At 24.7% G+C, this 21993-nt stretch overlaps 1 protein-coding gene across 3 annotated transcripts in view; it reads right to left on the reverse strand.

Moving 5' to 3' along the window:
- The window catches only part of LOC145835815 (uncharacterized), a 45262-nt gene continuing 23269 nt past the window's right edge, over window positions 1-21993 (reverse strand). For 2 of the 3 annotated variants that reach the window (XM_082943540.1, XM_082943539.1), the window contains exons 7-22: window positions 18220-18254; window positions 16881-16979; window positions 16382-16565; window positions 15667-15797; window positions 15081-15168; window positions 12226-12314; window positions 11627-11781; window positions 10819-11149; window positions 9878-9932; window positions 8240-8383; window positions 7647-7941; window positions 7164-7485; window positions 6910-6974; window positions 5233-5379; window positions 360-491; window positions 1-131 (exon numbers count right to left, since the gene is read on the reverse strand). In XM_082943540.1, the coding sequence (XP_082799666.1) occupies window positions 83-131; window positions 360-491; window positions 5233-5379; window positions 6910-6974; window positions 7164-7485; window positions 7647-7941; window positions 8240-8383; window positions 9878-9932; window positions 10819-11149; window positions 11627-11781; window positions 12226-12314; window positions 15081-15168; window positions 15667-15797; window positions 16382-16565; window positions 16881-16979; window positions 18220-18254 (2321 nt within the window). In that variant the 3' untranslated portion in view covers window positions 1-82. The remainder of the gene's footprint in view (window positions 132-359; window positions 492-5232; window positions 5380-6909; window positions 6975-7163; window positions 7486-7646; window positions 7942-8239; window positions 8384-9877; window positions 9933-10818; window positions 11150-11626; window positions 11782-12225; window positions 12315-15080; window positions 15169-15666; window positions 15798-16381; window positions 16566-16880; window positions 16980-18219; window positions 18255-21993) is intronic. The other variant, XM_082943541.1, reaches the window with a different exon arrangement.

The following is a 21993-nucleotide window of genomic DNA, read 5'->3' on the forward strand; positions in this document are numbered from 1 at the left end:
CAACAATTGCTTAAAATAGAAAGTTAGGAAACAAATCAATGTACTAGTTTTTTTTTTATTAGGTTTTTTTTTCTAAAACTTGTTAATGCCATTTTGGGTTCAGTTTTATTCTGCTAGATCCTTCTGAATTTCTGAAAATTGTCGTTAAGTTAGATTACAATAACAACTTTATAAGTCTAAAACTTATTTAAAATTTTTATGTTTATAACTCTTCTACATGTTTTAGACGAAAAAAATAAAACTTAAAATTAAATAAAACAAGTGTACTTTCTGAGATAGTTCTTTACAATTTAAGGTTGTAGTTTTTTAATAAAAAAGTAAGTCCTATTTTTTATTATTTTATTTAACTTGTCACTAACCTTTTCCTATGGGTTTTGATAGACTCTTCAAAATGTACTTTTCTATTTCTTTGCAGAGTTTGAGAATAAACTTTATTGGTTTTCGGGTCATACTTCGAGTAGTAGTATGGCTTTGAATTCTTAGTAACTAATCTAAAAGTTGTTTTGATTGTAGTTTTTCTTATTGTTTAGATATTTATGTAATTTCTTTCGTTAGATCTTTTCTTAATCTTTATGATAAAATATTTTATACTTTAGTTTTGTTTCCACCTAAAAAGAAAACTTACTTTTATAAAATTTAAATAGAATCCGTGGTTTATTAAAAAAAAAAAGTTTTAAGTAACTTTTCTTAATTGGAGTAAAACATTTTACTGTTTCAAACTTGTAATAATAAAATACTTAAACCAAATTTACAAAAGTTTTTTTTCGAATTTTTCAAACTTGTTCAGCTTATAAAACTAAAAATTCACTTTTTTGTAATTTTTTTTTTGAGAAGCTTAGTAAATTACTTGGTAAGTTCACAACCAAAAGATATTTAAAAGTTTGTTAATAATAAGTACGTTTTGTAGTCTAAAAATAGGTAAATATTAGTAGTTTTTGAAAAGCTTTGAGCTAAAAAAGCTAACAAAAGTAGTTCAAATAAACTTAAAAGAGATATTACAATAGAAATTCATAAATTGTTAAGTTCACTGAAAAAAAGGTTAAATAACAAATCAATCTTCATAAATCAGACATTCAAAATTCAATCATTCATCTATGACTGTATGCAAATAGGATTAAATATTTTACATTTGCTTAATTTTTGTATGACATACTTTTCTTGTTTAATACTATGTATACGTACAGTATGTAATTTAAGACTTCAATTGGTATTTCAAGATTTAAATTAACAAAAACTTTGTAGAAAAACAGAAAAGTTTATGTGTTATATAAAAGCAACAAAAGATAAACTTATATACAACTTAAACTAAACAATAATTTTACTTTTTAAAATATGAAACAAAATATGTTCAATATAGTTTAATAAATCTCTAGCTACGAATAGCATAAGCTTAAATATTAGCAATAAATGCGTCTAAGTTTAACTTATTGTTAAATGATATTAAATTAAGTTCTTTAATTTAAAATTTAAGTTAATCTCTATTATTAAACTTTAAATCAAATTAAGTGTGCAACCTAGCTCAGATAATTTACACAGAAATCAATTTATATAATACTAAAGTTTTAGATATCTCCAAATTTTTTAGATTATGATGCACAGCGAAATTAGGCTTTACTTATATGTTTTATTTTTAAAAACCGTATTATTTTAACTGAACTTTCTAAATTTTAATCCAGGTATAAAAGAAGACTTTATTACGGTTACATTTAAGTATTTTCAAAAAATTAACAATATAAACTTTTTATTTCAAGTTTTGTAAGCAAGCTATGCTTTTTAGCTGAAAAGAAGCGTCAATTCAAGTTTTTTATTTTACTTAAAAACTTTAACAGGAACTACAATAACTAACGGAAACTAAAGTCTGTTTATTATTTTAAGTAGAAAAATATTACATGTTTTACAAATTAATTCAGCCGTTTGAATAACTTAAAAAAAACTTTGAATATTTTTCAACGTTTAACTATAAATAAACAAAATTTTAGTACAATTTTAGTACATCGTAGCCTGTAAACCTTTAATAAAATTAATATATTTTGTTTAAAGATCGTTAACAGCTGTTTTAAAGTTATTCTTTTTAATGTACATATTCAAAACTTTTTTTTACTAAAACCATTATTTTAGTTCTAAGAAAGCTTCTAGAAGCAAAAAAACTTAAAATTAAACGGATTTGCCACAAATTTTGGGAATTTTCGAATTATAGAAAACCTTAGGTAAACTCAGAGAATTTTAATTTTTTTCTAAAAATTTCAGGGAAGTTTCTAGATAAAAAAATCACAGGGAAATTTTTTTCTTGATCTAGAATGAGATTTAGTTAATCCAGTTTTAATATTTTGTTAAAAAAAGTAATTTAATATATTTTTAAGTGCTTATTTATAAATTTTTTAGGCTTGCGGCTAGTTCTTCAATATTCTTAGAATTATCATTGTAGTTTTTTAAAGGTTTAAATTTATCATATCTAAAGTTAAACAAAAACAAACAATTTATAGATATAAACCTTGTAGTTGACTATAGTTCTAATAAACTTTTAACTTACTTAAGTAGTTTATTAAAACTATATTGCACTATAAGTACTTATTTCTTAAATAAAATTATTTGTTTACAACTGTTTGTTTTCGGTAAAAAAGTAATTGAAGAGACAATTTTTTTTCTATCATGTATAAAGTTGACTAACATGTTTACACAAAATTGTGCACAAGTTTAGTTTTTTAATCTCAATTGATTTAACCTTTTAACATTAAATTTTTGAAAACAGTTTTTTTAACAAGTTTAGCAAGCATCTAAACAAGCGTACACATACAACCTTCCTTTAATTATTAAAGAAGAAAAATGAGCATGAGGTATTAGTAAATTGCGCCAGAAGCAAAAAAAAAAATCAAAGGTTTTGAAAAAACTCAGGGAAGTTTAAGGTTACTCAGGGAAGTTTTTGGTAACTTGGGAAGATTTCTTGACTCAAAGAGTTGGCAACCCTGACAAGAATATGGAATAGTATTTTTCAAAATTTTGTTTGTATAATAGTTACTAATACTTAAAAGTAATTAATTCAGCATAAAGTAAAATATGTTAAAATTAAATTTGAAAACTGATACAAAGAAATATAAGGTATAAATTATAATGCTGTTGCAAAAAAATTATTTAACAAAAGTGCTATAATTTTTATACAGTAACTTGATTCTATTATAAGAAAAGCTAATTATGCAATCATTATTTTCTGCAAGTGATCTTGAGGTTTATGTGGACTTTCTTATAAAACAAGTTTTTTAACTTATTTTTTTTGTATAACTAAAAAATGAAACAAAATTCTTCAGTATGAAAATTTTTTTAAGAATAAAAAATTTAACTTTAGTTGTTATTTTTCAAAGCTCTACTTGGATTCTTTGATAGCTTTAACGTTTGCGAAAAAAAAAATATTGGTCTAGTTGTTAAGATATTGGAAGATTCTAGCTTGAAATTGATTTCTTTTTACTAAATGAGTTGATTCGAAACTTAAGTTAAATGAAACATATGTCCTAAATAAAAAGTAACTATTACTTAAGTGCAAAATAATCTTTGAACTTAATCTTTAAATTTGTTTAAAGTATATACTAGTCGCTCTATATATTTTTTGAATTCATAATAACTACAAAAAAATTAACTCTTATTTATTGATATTTGATCTTCAAGCTTTTTAAAACTAACAAAGCAAAATTGAGTAGTTAAGTAACTTATCTTTATTTTAACTAAATAAACTTTTCAAACCAAATTTTTATTAGCTTAGGAAAATTAATTAACTAAGTAATGTATTCTCAACATATAAAGTTTTTTATAATTATTTTAGCATGCAAGTAAGCATTAACTAAAGTTATTAATAGAAAAATACAACAGTTAAAAAATTTATTAAAAAAAAAACATAATTTATTCACGAAAATAAAAACTGTTGCTAACTTAACTAGATAAAAGCAATTTAACTACAGTAACAAACAAAAATGGCAGTAAGAAACTTAATTTTGTCAAAAAAGATTATAAAACAGTTTTTAATTTAAACAGAAATAAACTTTAAGTCAATTCGTAAAAAGTACAACTTATTTAATTAAGGAAAAAAAACATGCTTTAATTGTCAAACAGAAAAAAAAATTAAGAAAGCAATAAAGGAAAAAAAAAGTACAATTTTTCTAAAATTTTAATAAAAAAGTTCATAAAACTTATACATAATTAAGTTCAAAGTAAAATTTGAAAATAATAAATACAGAATACAAAAAAATCAATATACGTTAAAATATTTTAAAATTGTTAACTTTTATACTAAGAAAAATCTTCAGAATACTTTTGTAATATAATAAGTAATTGTAATTGTATATATGTAAGGATAGTAATTTTTAGTACTGAAATAAAAAAGCAAACATTTCAGCGCTGGTATATTTTTTCAAATATACAACCAACAAGCCAATTTCAAGCTTAATATAATTTTTTTTAATTTAAAATATTTATAAAGTCTCTTAATCGCATAACATCATACAAAAAAGAACTAAGTTGATTTATTGCTTGACATTTTAAATTAGAGCGTTTAAATAACTAATACACAGTTAAGATACTTTTAAATAAATAACGTATTTTATCAAGACAGTTTTTTCAAACTGTGAAATGGAAAATTCAATTTTTTTAAATAACTTATTTATTTTATATTTTGTTCAGTACCTATCTTTTTCAAGGTTTGTTTTTAAGCTTAGTTTCACTTTTTTTATATAGCATTAAAAATAATTTTGATATTTAAACAGTTTTTATTCGAAATAAATTCTTATATTTGATAAATACTGTTTTACCTGTTGAATATTTTTTTTACTATAAATTTTAACTTAGTAGTAAGCATTTTCAGTTCAAAACTTTTAAAAAAATTTAACAACTTTGAGGTCAATTTGAATAAAAAGTTTCATTTTAAATTTGAATTGATTGAGTAACAACATTTAAACAGGTCTTTCTACATTAATGTTTAAAGTTTGTACTTTTTAGATTTCAAAAAAAGTATAGTTTATTTTTTATATACACTATTCAACTTTTTAGTAAGTTTTCAATTAAATTATATCTCTAAAAGTGTACTTTTTAGTTTTTTGAATTCAAAATGATGGTTATTTTTCTAACAACCACTCGATACTTTAAATCAATAACTTCTTTTTTTATTTTTTTGTATATCAAATTAGTTACTTACTAAGTATTAATAACAGTTAACATTTTTTTAACTTAATTTTGAAATAAAATATTCACTTTTTTGAATTGAGACTTATAGTAGAATTCTGTTTGCTACCAATTTGCAGTTTTTTCAAATTTTCAATTTTTCTACTATTTGCTGTTTCTTCTAACTTTTTCGTTTTCATTGTATCAATAAACGAATATTCTATGACGTCTTCTCCGCTAAAAGTATTTATTTATTTAATTAAAAAAAATATGTTCACTAAATTATTATTTATTTGATCGTTTATTAAGTTTTCTACAAAGTTTTCACAACTTGAAATAAATAAAACATTATACATACATATAAATAAATAAATATAATTATTTTATCATATGTAAAAAGTACTTTTTTTTTACATATAGTATTCTATTTAATTTTAAACTTTAAAGAAAAAACAGCAACTCAATTTTATCATAATTTTTAGTAATAAAAAGCTAAAAACTAACTTTATTTTGTTTTTGACTTGTTATTACAACTCAATGTTATTTATTTCAAGTTTAAATATCAGAAAAATTAAAGCTAGGTCAGGTTTAAACATTTGAAAGCATATTTTCAGTTCCTTAAGATCAAAAAGTATAACGATTTTAATAGCCAGATTTTAAAGCTTATACAGAATCAATATGAGAACTTTTTTACTATTTTATGGTTTTTAAGTTTTTGGGCGTTTACTACTTTTTAACCTACCAGATGTCGTATGTAAATTTTTCAAAGTATTGATTTTTTGCATATTATGTAAAAATTTTTATGCTTTTAATCTGGAATTACATCAAAATTGTTTATTTAAATCCGCTAGCTTTAAAAAGCATCCTAAAAAATATTTCCTTTCTTAAACCTGTACTTTTTGCCTATTTAAAATTTTTTTAAAAACTTTCGGTTAAGCCAAAATGGTTTAAAATATAAAACTTTAAGACTGGAACTACACAAGAGAATATTTTGAGGATTTAATTGATTTCGAAAGAATTGAATGGTTCCTTAAAAACCATTATGGTAAAAAAAATGGTAAACTTGAGTGACACCCTCTAAATAAAAAACAGCAATTTTTTAAGACCAAAAGCAAAGACGGCTTTGGTTTTTGTTCACAAAGTACTAGTATAAGTTTCTAAATCTCTTTCAACTTTAGAAGAACTATTGTCTTAGATACTTTAATCTGAAAGATTGGCTAAAAATTTAAATGAGAAAACTAAATACAATTGAAAATTTTTTTTAAGATAGTTGTAAGCATTTCCGGCAGATATTAATTTTACCTTAGGTAACTTTTTTTGTCAGGAACTAAAAACCTACAATTTTTTGATATATCTATAATTTCTATTTTAATTTTAGCTGCAAAAACCTATTAAACTTACTTAACAACGGCAGAAATTTTATTTCTATTTTAATAAAGCTTAATTATTACTCACTGATTGTGTAGCCATTTAGTTGTACATTAATTATATTACTTACTAATATATATTACTTACTAAGGGCGGTGCTATTTATTTTTTGCATAAACTTCTAATTACTTAGAACTTATTAATGACGAAAATATATATTTTTACTACTTAATTAAAACTAACTTGTTACATATTGACAGCAAAATTAACTTATTTTTATAAAAAATAATCAAAACTTACTTATTACTAATTGATGGTGAAATTTATTTGTATTGTTTAATTGACTTACTTATTACTTACTGATGGTGAAATTTATTTGTATTGTTTAATTTAACTTACTTGTTACTTATTGATGGCGGAACGATTTGATTTGGAAACGGAACTTGCACGTATTTTTGTTCGTTCTGAAATAAAATTTATCTAAAATAAAATATACAATCAAGCAACAAACAATTAAAAGTAGTTTACTCAATGTATTTATCATTATGCGGCCTCTAATTTTTAGTAATCAAAAAGATTAATGGATTTGGTTAATTAAAAAGTTTAAAAAAATCATTTTTACTTAACACTATAAAAATTTATTAATAAAAAACCTGTTGCGGAATACTTCCAGGTTTAGCGGGAACGACCGGATTTTTTGCGGGAAACTTCTGATTTGCATGAGTGATTCTGTTTACGTTGGGAGACTGCTGCAGGTTTTTTGGGGGCCTCTCCGGAGGTTTCGGGTTGCTAGGGGCGACCATGACGTAGTTGGGCTGGTTCGTGACGTAACTGTTGGGCGACTTGTTCATGACGTAGCTCTGGGGGGTTTGCGGGCTTTTTATGACGTAACTTTGAGGGGTTTGCGGGCTGTTTATGACGTAGTTGGGCGTGGATTGGTTGCTTGAATTTGTGGGTGAGAACATAAGACTCCCGCTGTTGATATTGAAAAATTGTAAAATAAAAACAGGATATAAATTGTTATTTATTTTCGTACATTTAAACTTTTAGATAAAACAAATATTATTAGTCGAAAGTAACTGTTTTAAGGAAAAAGGAAGACTTTCGTGAAAAAAATTTGTAAATTAAAACCAAACCTCATAGACGACGATGATTGGGACTCAGCTTTCGGCTTTTTGTCCCTAGCAACCGGAGGGGCCTCCCTAGCAACGTGCGGGGTCTTCATAGCAACGTCGCTACTAGCAACCGATGAACTGCTGGATTGCAAGTGGTTGCTATACAGAGGTTGGTTGCTATGTATTTGCTGGTTGCTATGCAAGGGCTGGTTGCAGTACAACGCCTGGTTACCATGGATATGTTGGTTGCCATGGTGATTTTGGGGCTGGTTGCTGTACACTGGTGTGTTGTTATGGAAAGCTTTCACTTGTACAGCTGTTAAAAAAAATACAAATTGAAAACAAAGTGTAAGATATATATATATTTAAAATCATGCAAGTATATCAACTTTTTACTAAAACACTTCTTAATTGTTCTATTACATTAAACTTAGTTTTAAGCAACCTTTCTTAAAAGTTATAAACAAGTTTGTAAAGAGTATATTGCAAGTTTAACATATTGGTTTTTGCTATTTATTTTTGCTAAATGAATAATCTCGATAGAAATAAAAAAATAGGACAAATTGCTAATGTTTTTAATCATTTGTTACATATTTGTTTTCAATTTTACAAACCATTAGTATAAGGTTGGTGGTTATAATTGAACTCCTGATTCGGTGGAACTATTACGTTCTGATGGTATTGTGACGTCATATTGATGTTTTGTGACGTCATACTATGATTCAGTGGCGGACTCAATTCCTCTGAAGTTGATTTGTCTGTTAGTAAAATAAAAAAGTTAAAACAAACAATATTTTCCTTTATTGTATTTATTCTAATTATAATACTAGATACAATGATATATTATATCTTTAATATGTTTGATTTAAGTGATATGAAATAAAAATTTAATTTAAACACATATCACAATATGTTTATTTTTATTGTTTTGTTTGTTTGATACTAAAATTAAAGCATCCATCGAGCGTTCATTTTAATTTACTTTATACTTTATTTATTATTCTTTTTATGCTGAATTACTACTAGAAAAAAGAATAATAAGTATGTTGTAAACTTATTTTAAGTTTGAAACAAAAAAACTTGTAAAAACTTTGGTTTGCTGTTTAAATCAAAACGTTTTAACTTTTTTTACCTTAATTTTCTTATATCATTTGGTGAAAAAACGAGTTCTATTTGAGTTTAAGGTCCCAAAAACAACTGATAAAGAAATAAGACACAGTATGCTGTGATATTGATTGAAAATTAAATTTTTGCAAATAATAATTTAATTTCTAAGTCACATGCTTTTGTTGCTTAAAATAAAAGATTCTTTTTTTTTTTTAATACATTTGCGTGTCAATTAAAAAAATCTTGGAGCTTCTAGAAACATTTGTTTTAATTTTTAACAATAATGGAGAAAATAAAATAATAAAATAATAATTGATTAGTTTTTTTAAAAATAATTAAAAACTAAAAAATTTATTTATTATTCAATAAAGCTTTTCAAAACAAATTTACAACTAAAGCAATCCTACATTTAAATAGTGCTCAACAATCGAGAAAAGTCTTTTGATCTGTAAAAACATGAGTTTATACGATACAATATTTTATTTAAGCTTGACTTTTACGTTTGAACAAAATTAATCAATTTAAGTTGTTTAATTTTTTTTTTCAAATTAAAATTATTTTCCACTATTACCTAAAACGCAATATTTTTTTTCTTTTAAACGTTTAACAATACTAAATAAAAAACATTAGAAATAAATTTAAGTTTGTAGGTAATGTTTTTACTCAAACTATATTTTAAGAAATAAATTTTTTTATTATTGCTTAAATCCAAGTAAAAAGTTTTTACTTTTCAAAACATGTTTGGTGTTGCTAAATATAAAGGTTTACAAAATATTTTCATGTAACTTTTTTCTGTCTGTTGTGTAAAACACGAAATAAAATTGGAAAAAAAATCAATAATCTACAATGGAACAATTTAATTCCACTGAAAATAAAATCGATTTAAAGATGTGCTGAAGTTTTCGATTTGTTATTTATTAGCAAAATGTTTTGTTAAATTTATAAAATAACTTTAACAATATAATTTTTATTTGTCTGTGATCTAGTGTTGAATAAATTAACTTTATGTAGTAGAAAAAATTATTGTAAGCTTCATAAAAACACCTCTAACTTTATTTAATTTGTATGTATTTAACTCATTTAAACTTTGAAGCACTTTAAAAAAATTTACAATAAGTATATTTTATAAATTATAAAATCATCACCTGTTGAATTTCTACTGTTTTGTTTGGATCTGTGGAAGTTTGGAGTTTTATTGTTCTGAAAAAAGCTAGGATAAGTAAAAAAAAAATGGTAATAAAAGTCACTGCAAATGCTTAGAAAATTTATAAAGTATAACTAACTTTTTAATTACACATAAAAAAAAATTAAAATATGCTCAAAATGAAAATTAAATTAAATTCTTGATGGAATCTTTATTCAAGTTTAAAGTTCAAGCTGAGACAACTTTATTAGTTTGAATATTCCACAAAATTTTAATTTAATTCAATCAAATACGCAAAGTTAAACTTAGTTGACCATTCATCAATAAAATTAATTTTTTTCTTAACCAACTTGGAATCGTTTAAATAAGTTCAGTTTTCAACTGAGTTCGAACAAACATGATTTTAAAAGTTCAAATTAATTATTAATAGTTTGGAAAGATTTTATTTGTTGGTAAAACTTGTTTTTAAAAGGCTGCATTAACAAACAAGGTTATATCACCTTGGGAGAAACACTTTTGTCGTTTTTATTTTGTATATTTGGAAATATTTAATAGTTCATGTATTAAAAAAGAACTTGTAACCTTTAAAATGGTTGTTATTAAAAATAGTTATTTCAAAAGGTAAAAAATTTGTAGAAACGATTTGGTTTTAGTAACAACTTAGCCAATATAAAAACAAGTGACAAATAAACTGTAACTTAATTTTCTACCAACTGCTTCAATTTGCTTAATTGGTGTATAAAATTTTGTTACAATTACACAAATGTATATATGTTTTTAGATTTAAACCTTTTTTATCATACTTTTATACTTAAAGCTTAATATAAATTATCTAGCTTGTTTTAAGTCACAAATTTAAAATATTAAACTTTCTTGTGTTAATCAGTTAGTATATATTTAATTTTTTATTTTGTTGTGCAAAAATAAATTATAAAAACCAACTTCCACATTGAATTTTCTCCTATTCTGCTGGGGGGTTCCCCAACTCGGCTTGGGGGGCCGCGGCGGAGGAGAATTTGCTTTCGTGACGTCATCGATCGACCTCCGCCTCCCCACTTTGCTCAATTGTGACGTCACAACAGCGTTCTGGTCCAACTGGTCGAGCTGACCCACCGAAGAGCTCCTCCGGTGGCGAAACTGCTGATTGCCATGGAAGTTGCTGTACTGGGCGTTCCGGTTGCTAGGTAACTGGTTGCCAGGGAAGTTTTGGCGGGTCACGGGTGGTTGGTTGCTGGGGAGGACACATCTGGGGGAGAGGGGGTTTTGATCGAACCTGTTTGAAGTGTTTTGTTTTTTCTTGACTTTTAACTTTATAGTTTATTTCTTTTTTTTTGTAAGTTCAGCCCTTAAACTTTCTAATTAAAAGTTGATTTTTAGTATTGCTTAACGTCAAACTTTAAATTTGAAAAGAATATAATAATGCTTCTTTTCTTCTTTTTAATGGATAAGTTGTCATGCTGGAACTATGTTTGAGAGTTATTCAAGTTGCAAGTTAAATATCGTTTTACCAACAATTTAAGAACAAACAGTTTTCAAATCAAACGGACTTTATATCAAAGATTAATGCTTTTGGGTTTTTAATCAACGAAGGTTAAGGGTACCTTGTAGTTAAACATGTACTTGAAAATTTAAATATGTAAAAACTAAGGTCATAAATAAGTATTAATGAGTTCATTAGTATTAAATTCGCAGGGCTGAGTTTGTTTAGGGTTGACAATCAAATTAGGGTTTTTAGTTTTAAAACACAAACCTTCCCTTCGAAGCGTCAATGAGATTGTGGTAGGGGTTGTCAACTTGTTGTTGGACCCCTGACAATTGTTGCTGGACCCCTGGTATTTGTTGGGGTTTGTTTGTGATTGGTGGGGGTGAAAAAACGCCCACTTGCGGTGTGAACCCGTTTGAAGTCTGTTTTCAAAACTGGTAAATTATGTTATATATACATATACATATATCATTTATTAGTAAAATGCGATTTTTAAAATACTAGAACATATGTTTCATAAAGACAAAAAAGATTTTCTTTAATCTTCAAATTTTTGAAACATTTGAAGATTAGAGACACTCTTTCTTGTCTTTATGAAACATATGTTCTAGAACTTTTAAAATCGCATTTTACTAATAATTTATTTAATAGCACTTCAAGTGGGCTCTGTAGAAAGTGATTAAGGTTAAATAATAATAACAATAAACTAATCATTAGCTCTATCTTAAACGATTCACAGCAAAACTTTATTTAAATTTAACTTGCAACGAAAATCCAAGTAAAACTCTTGACGCTTTTAACACAGCCTTGTTGTTGAAATATATTTAAACTCCATATTGCTACAAAACAATGATTTGTATACTGACCCTGATGGTTTTGTTTTTTTCGAAAATAACATTAGGAGATTTTGATTCCGATGAATTGCTTACTGCAGACTTCCTATCGCTGCCGTACACTGTAAAAAATAAAAAAAATAGTATTGTTAAATAAATAATAAAATATTAAAAAAAAATATTAATACTAAAATGTTTAAAAAAAGAGTTCAGTTATATTATTTATTTTAACAATAATTAAGTGACATCATAAGTAATATTTGTACCGAACACTGAACAATTTTAATTACATCATTATTTAAAAACTTCAGTTAAGTAATATTGTGCTAACATTCATTCAAAATGTATTGCAATTATCATGAAACACTGTAAAACTTGTAGAATATTTATTAAAATACTATTCAAGACATGAAGTTTAGAAACGTATTTGATGCTAATTGTTAAAATAAGTTTTAATCAACACCAATTGTTGCAATGCTTAACATAATAAAACTTAGAAAATAGGTTTGCATCGTCTAAAGTTTTTTTAATTGTTAAATACGAATATTATAAGAAAGACTGCATATAAAAGATACAGCATTTTAAATGTTAAGTTAACATAAATTGTTTTAAAATGTATTTTAGGCATCTAGTTAAGTTCGTACTTTTTAATTCATTTAAAATAGTTAAAAGCTTAAAGTGCGTACATATACATCAAACAAAAAGTCTAATTAAGTTAAAAAGTAGGTTTTTGACTTAAAATCCTACAAACTATTGATTTTTAAAAAGCCTAAAGACGTAAACAATTAGTTCATACGTAAAATCAAAGTAAACTGATTTTAAAACCATTATTACGTCAAAGTTACCTTTCAAATAAAACTTACGTAAAACTGATTGAAAGTGATTAAATTAAGATCTTGTTATTAACGTAAACTAATCAAAACGCTAAAAATGTGTTTTTAGTTTACCGTTTAGAAATTTTGTACCTAAAACTATACTTAAAGCATGTTAATTGTGTGTATCTGTAAACAAATTAGTTTAGCACTTTAACAACGTCTTAACAATTTTAAAAGGTATCTATCAAAATTTGTTTCATAAAACTACATTTAAGAGCTTTAATTGCTTTTTTTTTTACAATAAATTGTTAAAACAGGTTTATTTACGTGTAATGTCATCAATAAGCACTTTTTTTAGTTAAACTTGATAAAAATATTTATTTTAATTTTTAGATTTACGAGTATTTATCAACAAATCAATAAAAGTATTTTAAATATCTCTTAAATTTATTCTTTTAAAGCTATATACATAAAACTGTTACAAAAATCTACTTTTAAAACCAAAAACTAAATCTATTTATATTAACAAATAAATAAAAAGCTTAAAATACGTATTCTTAATTCATCATTATACACGTAAAAACATTAACAACAAGTCGCTAATAAAGTACAAAATCACATTTATTTATAAACATAAATTAATAAAACTCTCAAAACACGTACTTTTAAATTAATCATAAATTATACACGTAAAAACATTAACAGCAAGTCGCTAATAAAGTACTAAATCACATTTATTTATAAACATAAATTAATAAAAGTCTTAAAATACGTACTTTTAAATTAACCATAAATTACACACGTAAAACTACAAAAACTCTAAAAGTCTCTAATCAACATTCAAGCTGTTTGCATGCGTTCTGCAAAAAACATGCACAATTGCAGCGTGTGATTGCAGCAGCGTTTGCAAAAGCGTCTATCACGTTTTTCGTTAGAAATTTTCTGATAAATTTGATCGATTCTAGGCTTTTAATGATTTTTAATGATTTTTAATGTGTCTGTATATTTTTTGTAGACAAATCTTGGAATGCGTACTTTTTTTGTTAAAGTTGGAAATTTGTCATTTTTTTTTAGATAATTTTATCTATCTGTCGGCATAAAGAGATTTGTTAATTAATGTTATTGTTAATTATTGTTTATTTTTTAATTTTATCTTATTTCGAGATTTAAGTTAAAAATTTGACAAAAAAAGCATTTACATTTAAAGTTTACCCTAAAAACACTTAACATTAATTTCAACTTGATTTTCTAAAACGTAATTAACAAAAGTTTTTTTTTAAATTCCCTTACTTACGCCCCCAATAAAAATCCCCCACACAAAATCTGTACCTGTGTCCAGCACGTCAGCAGTGTTCACGTATTCGTTGTTATCAACCTTCCCGCCAAAACTCCCCCCGAATTTCCCGCCAATTTTGAAGTTGAACAAGCTCGACGGTTGCTTCTGACTGGGGGAATACCCTTTCTTGGAACTTCCCCCGAAACTAGCTCCCCTGCGCACCTTGTGGCCGGTTTTGGGCTTCGGTTGGCACGACAACGACTCGCGTTGCCTGGCAACAAACGGGGTGTGGTCTTTGGAGAGAGTGACCCGCCGCATTATGTGGGTCTTGCGCTGCTGGGGTCGGCCACTAGTGGGCATGGTTCCTTGGCAACGGGGTGAAATTTGTTAGTTGTCATGCAAACAAGCAAATTAGTAAAAAACTACTAACTAAATTATTTTAATTCTAATAAATGTTTCTAATTTTTTAAACAGATTAGTATTTGGTTTTTATAATTATTTAATCAATAAATGTTTTTAGCAAAATTATTTTTTGGTCTTTGAGGTTGAAATTTAAGTTTTTGTTTTATTACTTCATGCAAAGTTTTGGATTTTTTATTTAAAATTAACTTTCATCAAAATAATCTCAAACCATTACAACTTTGTACATTGTATGTTATTATGAAAGTTAGAAGAGTTTCTGAGTAAAATTTGAAGCAGTGAAGCGTTTAAAATTCAAATGGTTCTAAAAGCTACTATCAAAATGTTCAAACCACCCAGCGTTATATTATGATTAATAAGATATATATATATAAAACCTTGTTTGGTCATCAGCAGTGAATTTTGATAATCTGACATGTTGCTATGGTGACTCTCCGAAGAAAATCTGCTCATTGTATGCGATCTCTGAAAAACAATAATAAAAAAAAATTATTAAACTGTATTTAATTATACAAAAATTATCAAAATGATCAAAGCGGTACAAAACAATCAACTTATTGTTTGCGATCTCTGAAGTAAAAAAAAAAAGAATAAGTAATTTAATATAAATACAATATTCTAAATATTATAACAATGAGTATGACCTTTTAAAGGTGTCAAATTCATCAAATAGTTAATGTTACATCAAGTTAATATAAAATGTTTCAACAAAAGTTTACGCTTTTATTTGACAACAAAAATAAATTCAGCTTTTTTCTGGTAAAAATTTAGTAATTCTAGAATTCAAAGTTGAGCTAAATGTGTGTTTTTGACTTTTTGTTAAACCTGGAAAACTTTAATTTTAAAAAATGGCTTAATCTTAAGTTGTAAACTATATTTTAATGTATTTTATCAGCTAACTTTTTAGACCACTTAAAACAAATTAAAAAAAAAACTTTTTTGACAATTTATCTGAAAACTTACTTTATCGAGTTCGTTATTCAGCGGTTCGAAGACGTCGTCGTCATCGACCAAATTCTCGTAATTGTCGTTTTGTGACGTCATAATACCCGGCGAAGTTATTCCCAGCGGCGTCACATTGTTTGATGACTGAGCTGAAAAAAAACATTAATTTTTAATAGTTAATTAATTTAATGCACGGGATTTATTGTATAAAATGCTTGGTAAGATGTTTATTCATTGTACTGATTTATACAGTTATAAGTAAATACAAATAAATTAAGCTGATACTAAGTAAATATTTAAGTTTAAGTAAAAACTAAAAACTAAAGATTAAGGACGAGGAATTAATGTTATTTTTCGATTAGAAAAAAAAGGTTACAAATACGGATTTGTAGGTAAAAATGATTTTTTAGTGATTATTGTTTAAAATTCCAGGTTTTTCAAAACTTCTTGATTTTCAGGTTTTTCCAGATTTTTGGCAACCTGATAGATGAAAGAGTTAAAATTTAATGGTGGGGGCTTACAGAACCTAAGTTTTTAAGATCGTGATGCTCAAGCTTGCTACTTAGGAGTTAAATTTAATAATTTTATTTTGTATTTTTTATAAAAACTATTCATTAACAAGGGTTAAAGGCGAGAACTAATTGATGAAACTAAGATTTGAGATTATGATCCTTATGACTTATGCTTAATTTTTATGAAATAAACTAATTCTTTAATTTTATCAAACACTTACAATTAATAGGGGGTAGGGGCGGGGGATGGTTTGGAATTGATTCCAACCTCTCAAATCTCCGTTGCTGTTGGCAACCACCACCACGGTTGCTAAGCAACGAACCCTGGTTGCTATGTAGAGTGCTGTTGCTAGGGATTTGCTGTTTTTCCCGCGACTGTTTAAATTTTTCGTCCATAATTGGTAGCTGAGTGTTTTTATTGAAAAAAAATTAAATTAAAACATTTTTTAACAAATTTTCTATTTAAAAAATTCCTAAACTTTTGTACAACTAGTATTGTACTGGAAAACTGTAAAGTATTTTTTTTTCAAACTCACAAATAAAAAACCAGTACTAGTATAAAAACTACTATAAAACAAATATAAAACTCAAAAAAATTTCAAGATATAAAAACTGTAAGTTTAAGCACTGATAAGCTCTTGAGCAAAAATTTTTTGCGTAATAAAACTAATGAAAATAAACAGTATAAAACTGAAAAATTCTTATTATTTTTAAACTTACAAATTCTTGAAGCAAATTTCCAGTGCTTATGTTGGAACTCATTTCAGAACTGACTGAAGAACTGACACATTGATCCAAGCGAACATAATCCTGTGGATTCTAAAAAAATGATAAAAAATAATTAACAGAAAAAAAAATTGAAATGTTTAATATTTAACAATTTACAAATTGATCTAAACGTACATAATCTTGAGAGTTCTAAGTAAAAAAAACATTATATACATTTTAGAAGTTTTTTGTAAGTAAGTTTAAAACTAAAAAAAGTTTTAAAAGTTTCATATTAAAATCAGTTTATGGAAATAGTAAAATACCACTTATTTAATTTAAAAATATCAAGACTAACCAAGAAGCTTTAAGTAAAAATATTAGACTGCAGTAAATAAATTATATATAAACAGATTTACAGTTTTAATAAAAAACATCTAAATATGTAAACAATTTATATATATGTGAAAGTTTTTGGTTTACATATAAATATTTCAAAAGAATAACGAAAATAAATTTTAAGTATGCAAGTAATTTAATTACATTTGGAGCCTACACGTATTTTATAATATTACAAATTGTTTTATAAATTTCGCAATATTTAATTCCTTATTACGTACTTAAATATTTTGAATTACATGGTTAAAAAAATCTTAATTTTTCTATAAAAAATCTTACATGTTAAGATGTATATGTAAAGTTTAATGAAACCAAAATAAACAACTTTTGAGATGACATTTGGATAAGTTTATTTTAAGACATTTATTCCCTACATTTTACGACCTAAAAAAAGCTAAATAAAAATAAATCAAACGAAAATGTGCCTTGGATAATTTTTAACTGCTTAAAAACCGGTGTGAAATTTTCTCCTTTATGAATATTTTATGCATTTATTTATATATACATATATATATATATATAAAATAAGGTTAATGTTTAAACGTAAACACTTTCAACTGAGCCCACTTGAAGGGCTTTTAAATAATTTATTCAAATGGCGATTTATTTTAAAACACAACAAATTTTGAAGCATTTTATAGTCAATTAACTGTTGTTTTCGTTAATTTTAGTTGTTTAATTAGTTAGAAGGTAGATCGATTTTTGTACTGAATATTTGTAATGTACAATATTACGTCATACTGTTTTTTGTTTTTTTGCATAACTTTTGTATCTTTGTTTAGTACAGTGCTTTGTATTTTGAATTTAACTGGCTGATGATCAAAGCTTTATGAAAAATTAAAGCTTTGTGAAACATATGTTTTAGAATTTTTTAAAATCGCCATTTGAATAAATTGTATATATATATATATATATGTTTAAGATGTTATTTTTATAAAACAAAAAAAATATATACCTCTTCTTCTAAAGTCGACGAATTTTTCTTTCCAACTGAAAAATATCATTTAAATCAAACTTTAAAACTAATTGAAATTGTTGTTACTACTTATATTCTTAAAAATCTGCAAAACTAAACATTAGATTTAAGTGGTAGTTTTTTAGACTAAAAAGTTACTTTCTTACTTAATTGAGTTTAAAAACAAACTGTTATCATTGATTTTTGTAATTTGTTGAATATTGTTTATTTATTTTTTGTTAGATAACAATAGAAATATAAAAACCGTTTCGAAAGCAGTTTAAATTTATGTAACAAGAAATAAGAATAGAAATAAATCACTTGATTATAATAATTAATTCTGCATAAATTATAAAAAATATTTTAAAATCAAATTTTACTAATTTTTAAGCCAACTAAAGTATTTTGTTCAAATAAAAGTCGTTGTAATTATGAAATCCCAACAAAAGTGTTATATAAACTTCCACAAAACATTCAATTTGTGTGACAACAAAAGAGTTGGAATTTACTGAGCAAACATTTGGTGGGCGTCTGATTTTTAATATTTGCATGTATAATGTGAATTTCAGTTTTATTATGTGTTTTCAAGTTGGAAATATGTCGCGATACATATGCAATACATAAATATTACTTTTATGTTTAACTACTCAGATTAAACATTTTCAATAAAAATAAATAATTACATCGAGGTGAACTTTTTTAAACAAATAACAAAAGAGTTTGCAAAAGTGTTGATGTTTATTTATATTTTAGTACCGTTACATCTCCAATATCTAAATAATTTTGTAAGCTGTTATAAGGCTATAAAGTCTAGTTTTTAAACATAAATTGATATTTTATTCTACGCATTTAGTATTTAAATTACTAAAAAAAGAGTTTGGGTTACCAAAATTAGAAATAATAATTATACTTTAAGTGCTATGTGGTAAACTTTAAAAATTAGTTTACACAATTACAGATGTATGGCTACAAAAACTATATACATATATACAAAACACTTTATTTATAAAAGATACAACACTTATAATAAACAAACTTAAAAACTATTTCGTTTTTAATTAATATTTTTTAAGGTGCGTTAATAATTAAATTTAAACCGTTCAGTTCAAGAAGGAATATTTCACATGTTTGATATTTGTAAACAAAGGTATTTTCTGTGTATTAAAGAACTTAAAAGATCATACTTATGAGTTCGATTAAAAACCACAACTATTAACACCTACGCATAGATAATCATTACAACATATTTTCTTATTTTAATCCCTCTAAAATCCTTTTAATACCAAAGCAATTTCTTTAAAGGGTTTTTTTCTAGTAGTCACTACAGCATAAATTTTTTAACCGAAAATATTTGAACATTTATTGTAGAAATTCAATGTATTTTATTGAGATAAATTTTTAACTTATACATCTTATTCCCACACGTATATAAGAATGACATATATAAATCATTTAATTTTTTTCTAGACTTAAGTTGAAACTAATAAATTATTCTAGTTTCTTTAAATCTAAAATAATAAAAATATTTTATTTCAAAATTATGTCTAATGCTACAAAACAACATTTTCTTCTTTCGGATGAAGAACAAAAGTCTAGAATAGATTTTTTTTATAATTTATTTATAATGTCACATCATAAAGTATAAGTTTTAAATTAGTTTTTGCTTAAGTTAATTAATAACTAATTCTTAGTTTTATAAAATTATAAACCATTTAATTTTAATAATTTCAAATCGTATAGCTAAAACTTGTTTTAATATGTAAACTTACTATAAATAAACTCGAACAATATTATTATTTTAAGTATTGCTTTAAAATTTTTATTTCTAAGCAAATTACATACTTTAATTGCTCAGTTTTTTAATCAACATCTTTAAAGTTTGATATATAACTTGTAAAACAATTAAAAACATCATGTTTGTGATTAAGATTAAAAACCATAACTATCTACGCCCCCACTTTTTTAAGTGAAAATTACATCATAAATTGTTTGTTATAATCTTTCTATAACAACTAAAATCCTTCAAATGCCAAGAAAAATCCTTTAAAGGTTTTTTTCTTGTAGTCACTACAGCATAAATTTTTTGACCAAAAATATTTTAAAGTTTTATATAGAAATTTGATGAAATTTTTAAAAGTTTATTTAAAAGCTTATATATCTTATTTTGACGAGTACTTTTGAATGACATATATAAAATATTTGATCTTTTTGTACAATAAAAGTAAAATTTTTGCTCGGGTCTCTTTAGATTGAAAGTACTAAAACATGTTTTATTTTAAAAAGGTGTTTGTTTCTATAAAGCACATAACTTTTTTTTAATAATGAAGAATAAAAACAAGAACATTTTTTTCAAGATGTTTGAAAATAAAGTGTCATTTTTGATTTAATAATTTCGTAAGTTAATTAAAATTAAATCATAGTTTTGTAAGATATATTATATTTTTTCAAGTATAACTCTTATTGTATGGCTGATTTTTTAAATGTGTAAAACTTGCAATAAATAGTCTTAAATATTGTTATTTTCAAGTTATCCCTTTTTAAACTTTTATTACCAATTAAGTTACGTACTTAATCTTGATCCGTTCAGTATTTTAATGAAAATTTTCAAAGTTTAATTTGTAACTTAAAAAAAATTTAAAACATCATATATCTGACAAGATTAAAATGCATAACTATCTACGCCCCCTTTTTTTTAAGTGAATATTACATCATAAGTTGTTTGTTATAATTTTTCTATAACAACTAAAATCCTTCAAATACCATAAAAAAATATTTAAAGGGTTTTTTTCTTGTAGTCACTACACCATACACTTTTCTGACCAAAAATATTTTAAAGTTTTATACAAAATTTGATGAAATTTCTAAAAGTTTATTTAAAAGATTATATATCTTATTCTAGCAAATATTTTTGAATGACATATATAAATTACTTAAACTTTCTTACTTATTAATATATTTTCAAAATTCTTGCAGTTTATTAATACATTTTAACTCCAAATACATCAAAATGTTTATATTTTTATGTACCAAGAACCAAATCTTTATTTTTAATTTACGTTGCCATTTTGAAAGAACTACAAAACTCGACTTTTTATTTTCATACGTAACAATGAAATTATGCGTTAAAAGATCAAAGTATTTATTACACAAAAACATATATACAAAATAACAAAAACTGTTTCTAGAAAACTAAAACACGTCTCAAAGTGTCTTGAAAAAACACAAAACTTAACTTTTTATTTTTGTTTGTAACAATAAAAAACCAAAATACGTTAAATTATCAAAGCATTTAACTTTATACAAACAAATTCTTAACTGAATCAAAAATTACCTTAACTGTTTAAATTACCTAACTTAAACATCTTTCAGGACCGATTTTTCTTTCAACCTTGTTGAAACTTTTAAAAATAATTCTTGTTTAGAAAAAGTATAACCAACTATTTATAAACGTTTTTACATTATTTATTTCAACTTTACTTTTTTTTTCGTTAAAATCTTGATTACAACTAATAAAATTACGAACAGCACTTCGGTAAGTTATATTTTATATCAGAGGAAACGATGCTTTGAACCCTGAAAATTCAGAAGGCCGTCGGAAAACCAAACAACTATAAATACTAAACTCTGCAGGACCAAATTGCAAATACTTTATTTTTATATCAGAAGTAAGAATAAAAATTCTAAACATTAAGACAATTAAAGCATTCTAAAGATTAAGAAAATAAGACAACCACAAATACCAAACTCTGAACGACCAAATAATAAATTTCTTAA

The sequence above is a fragment of the Thalia democratica genome, chromosome 5 (assembly GCF_965202585.1).
Source record: "Thalia democratica chromosome 5, ktThaDemo2.hap1.1, whole genome shotgun sequence".
NCBI classification, from domain to species: Eukaryota; Metazoa; Chordata; class Thaliacea; order Salpida; family Salpidae; genus Thalia; species Thalia democratica.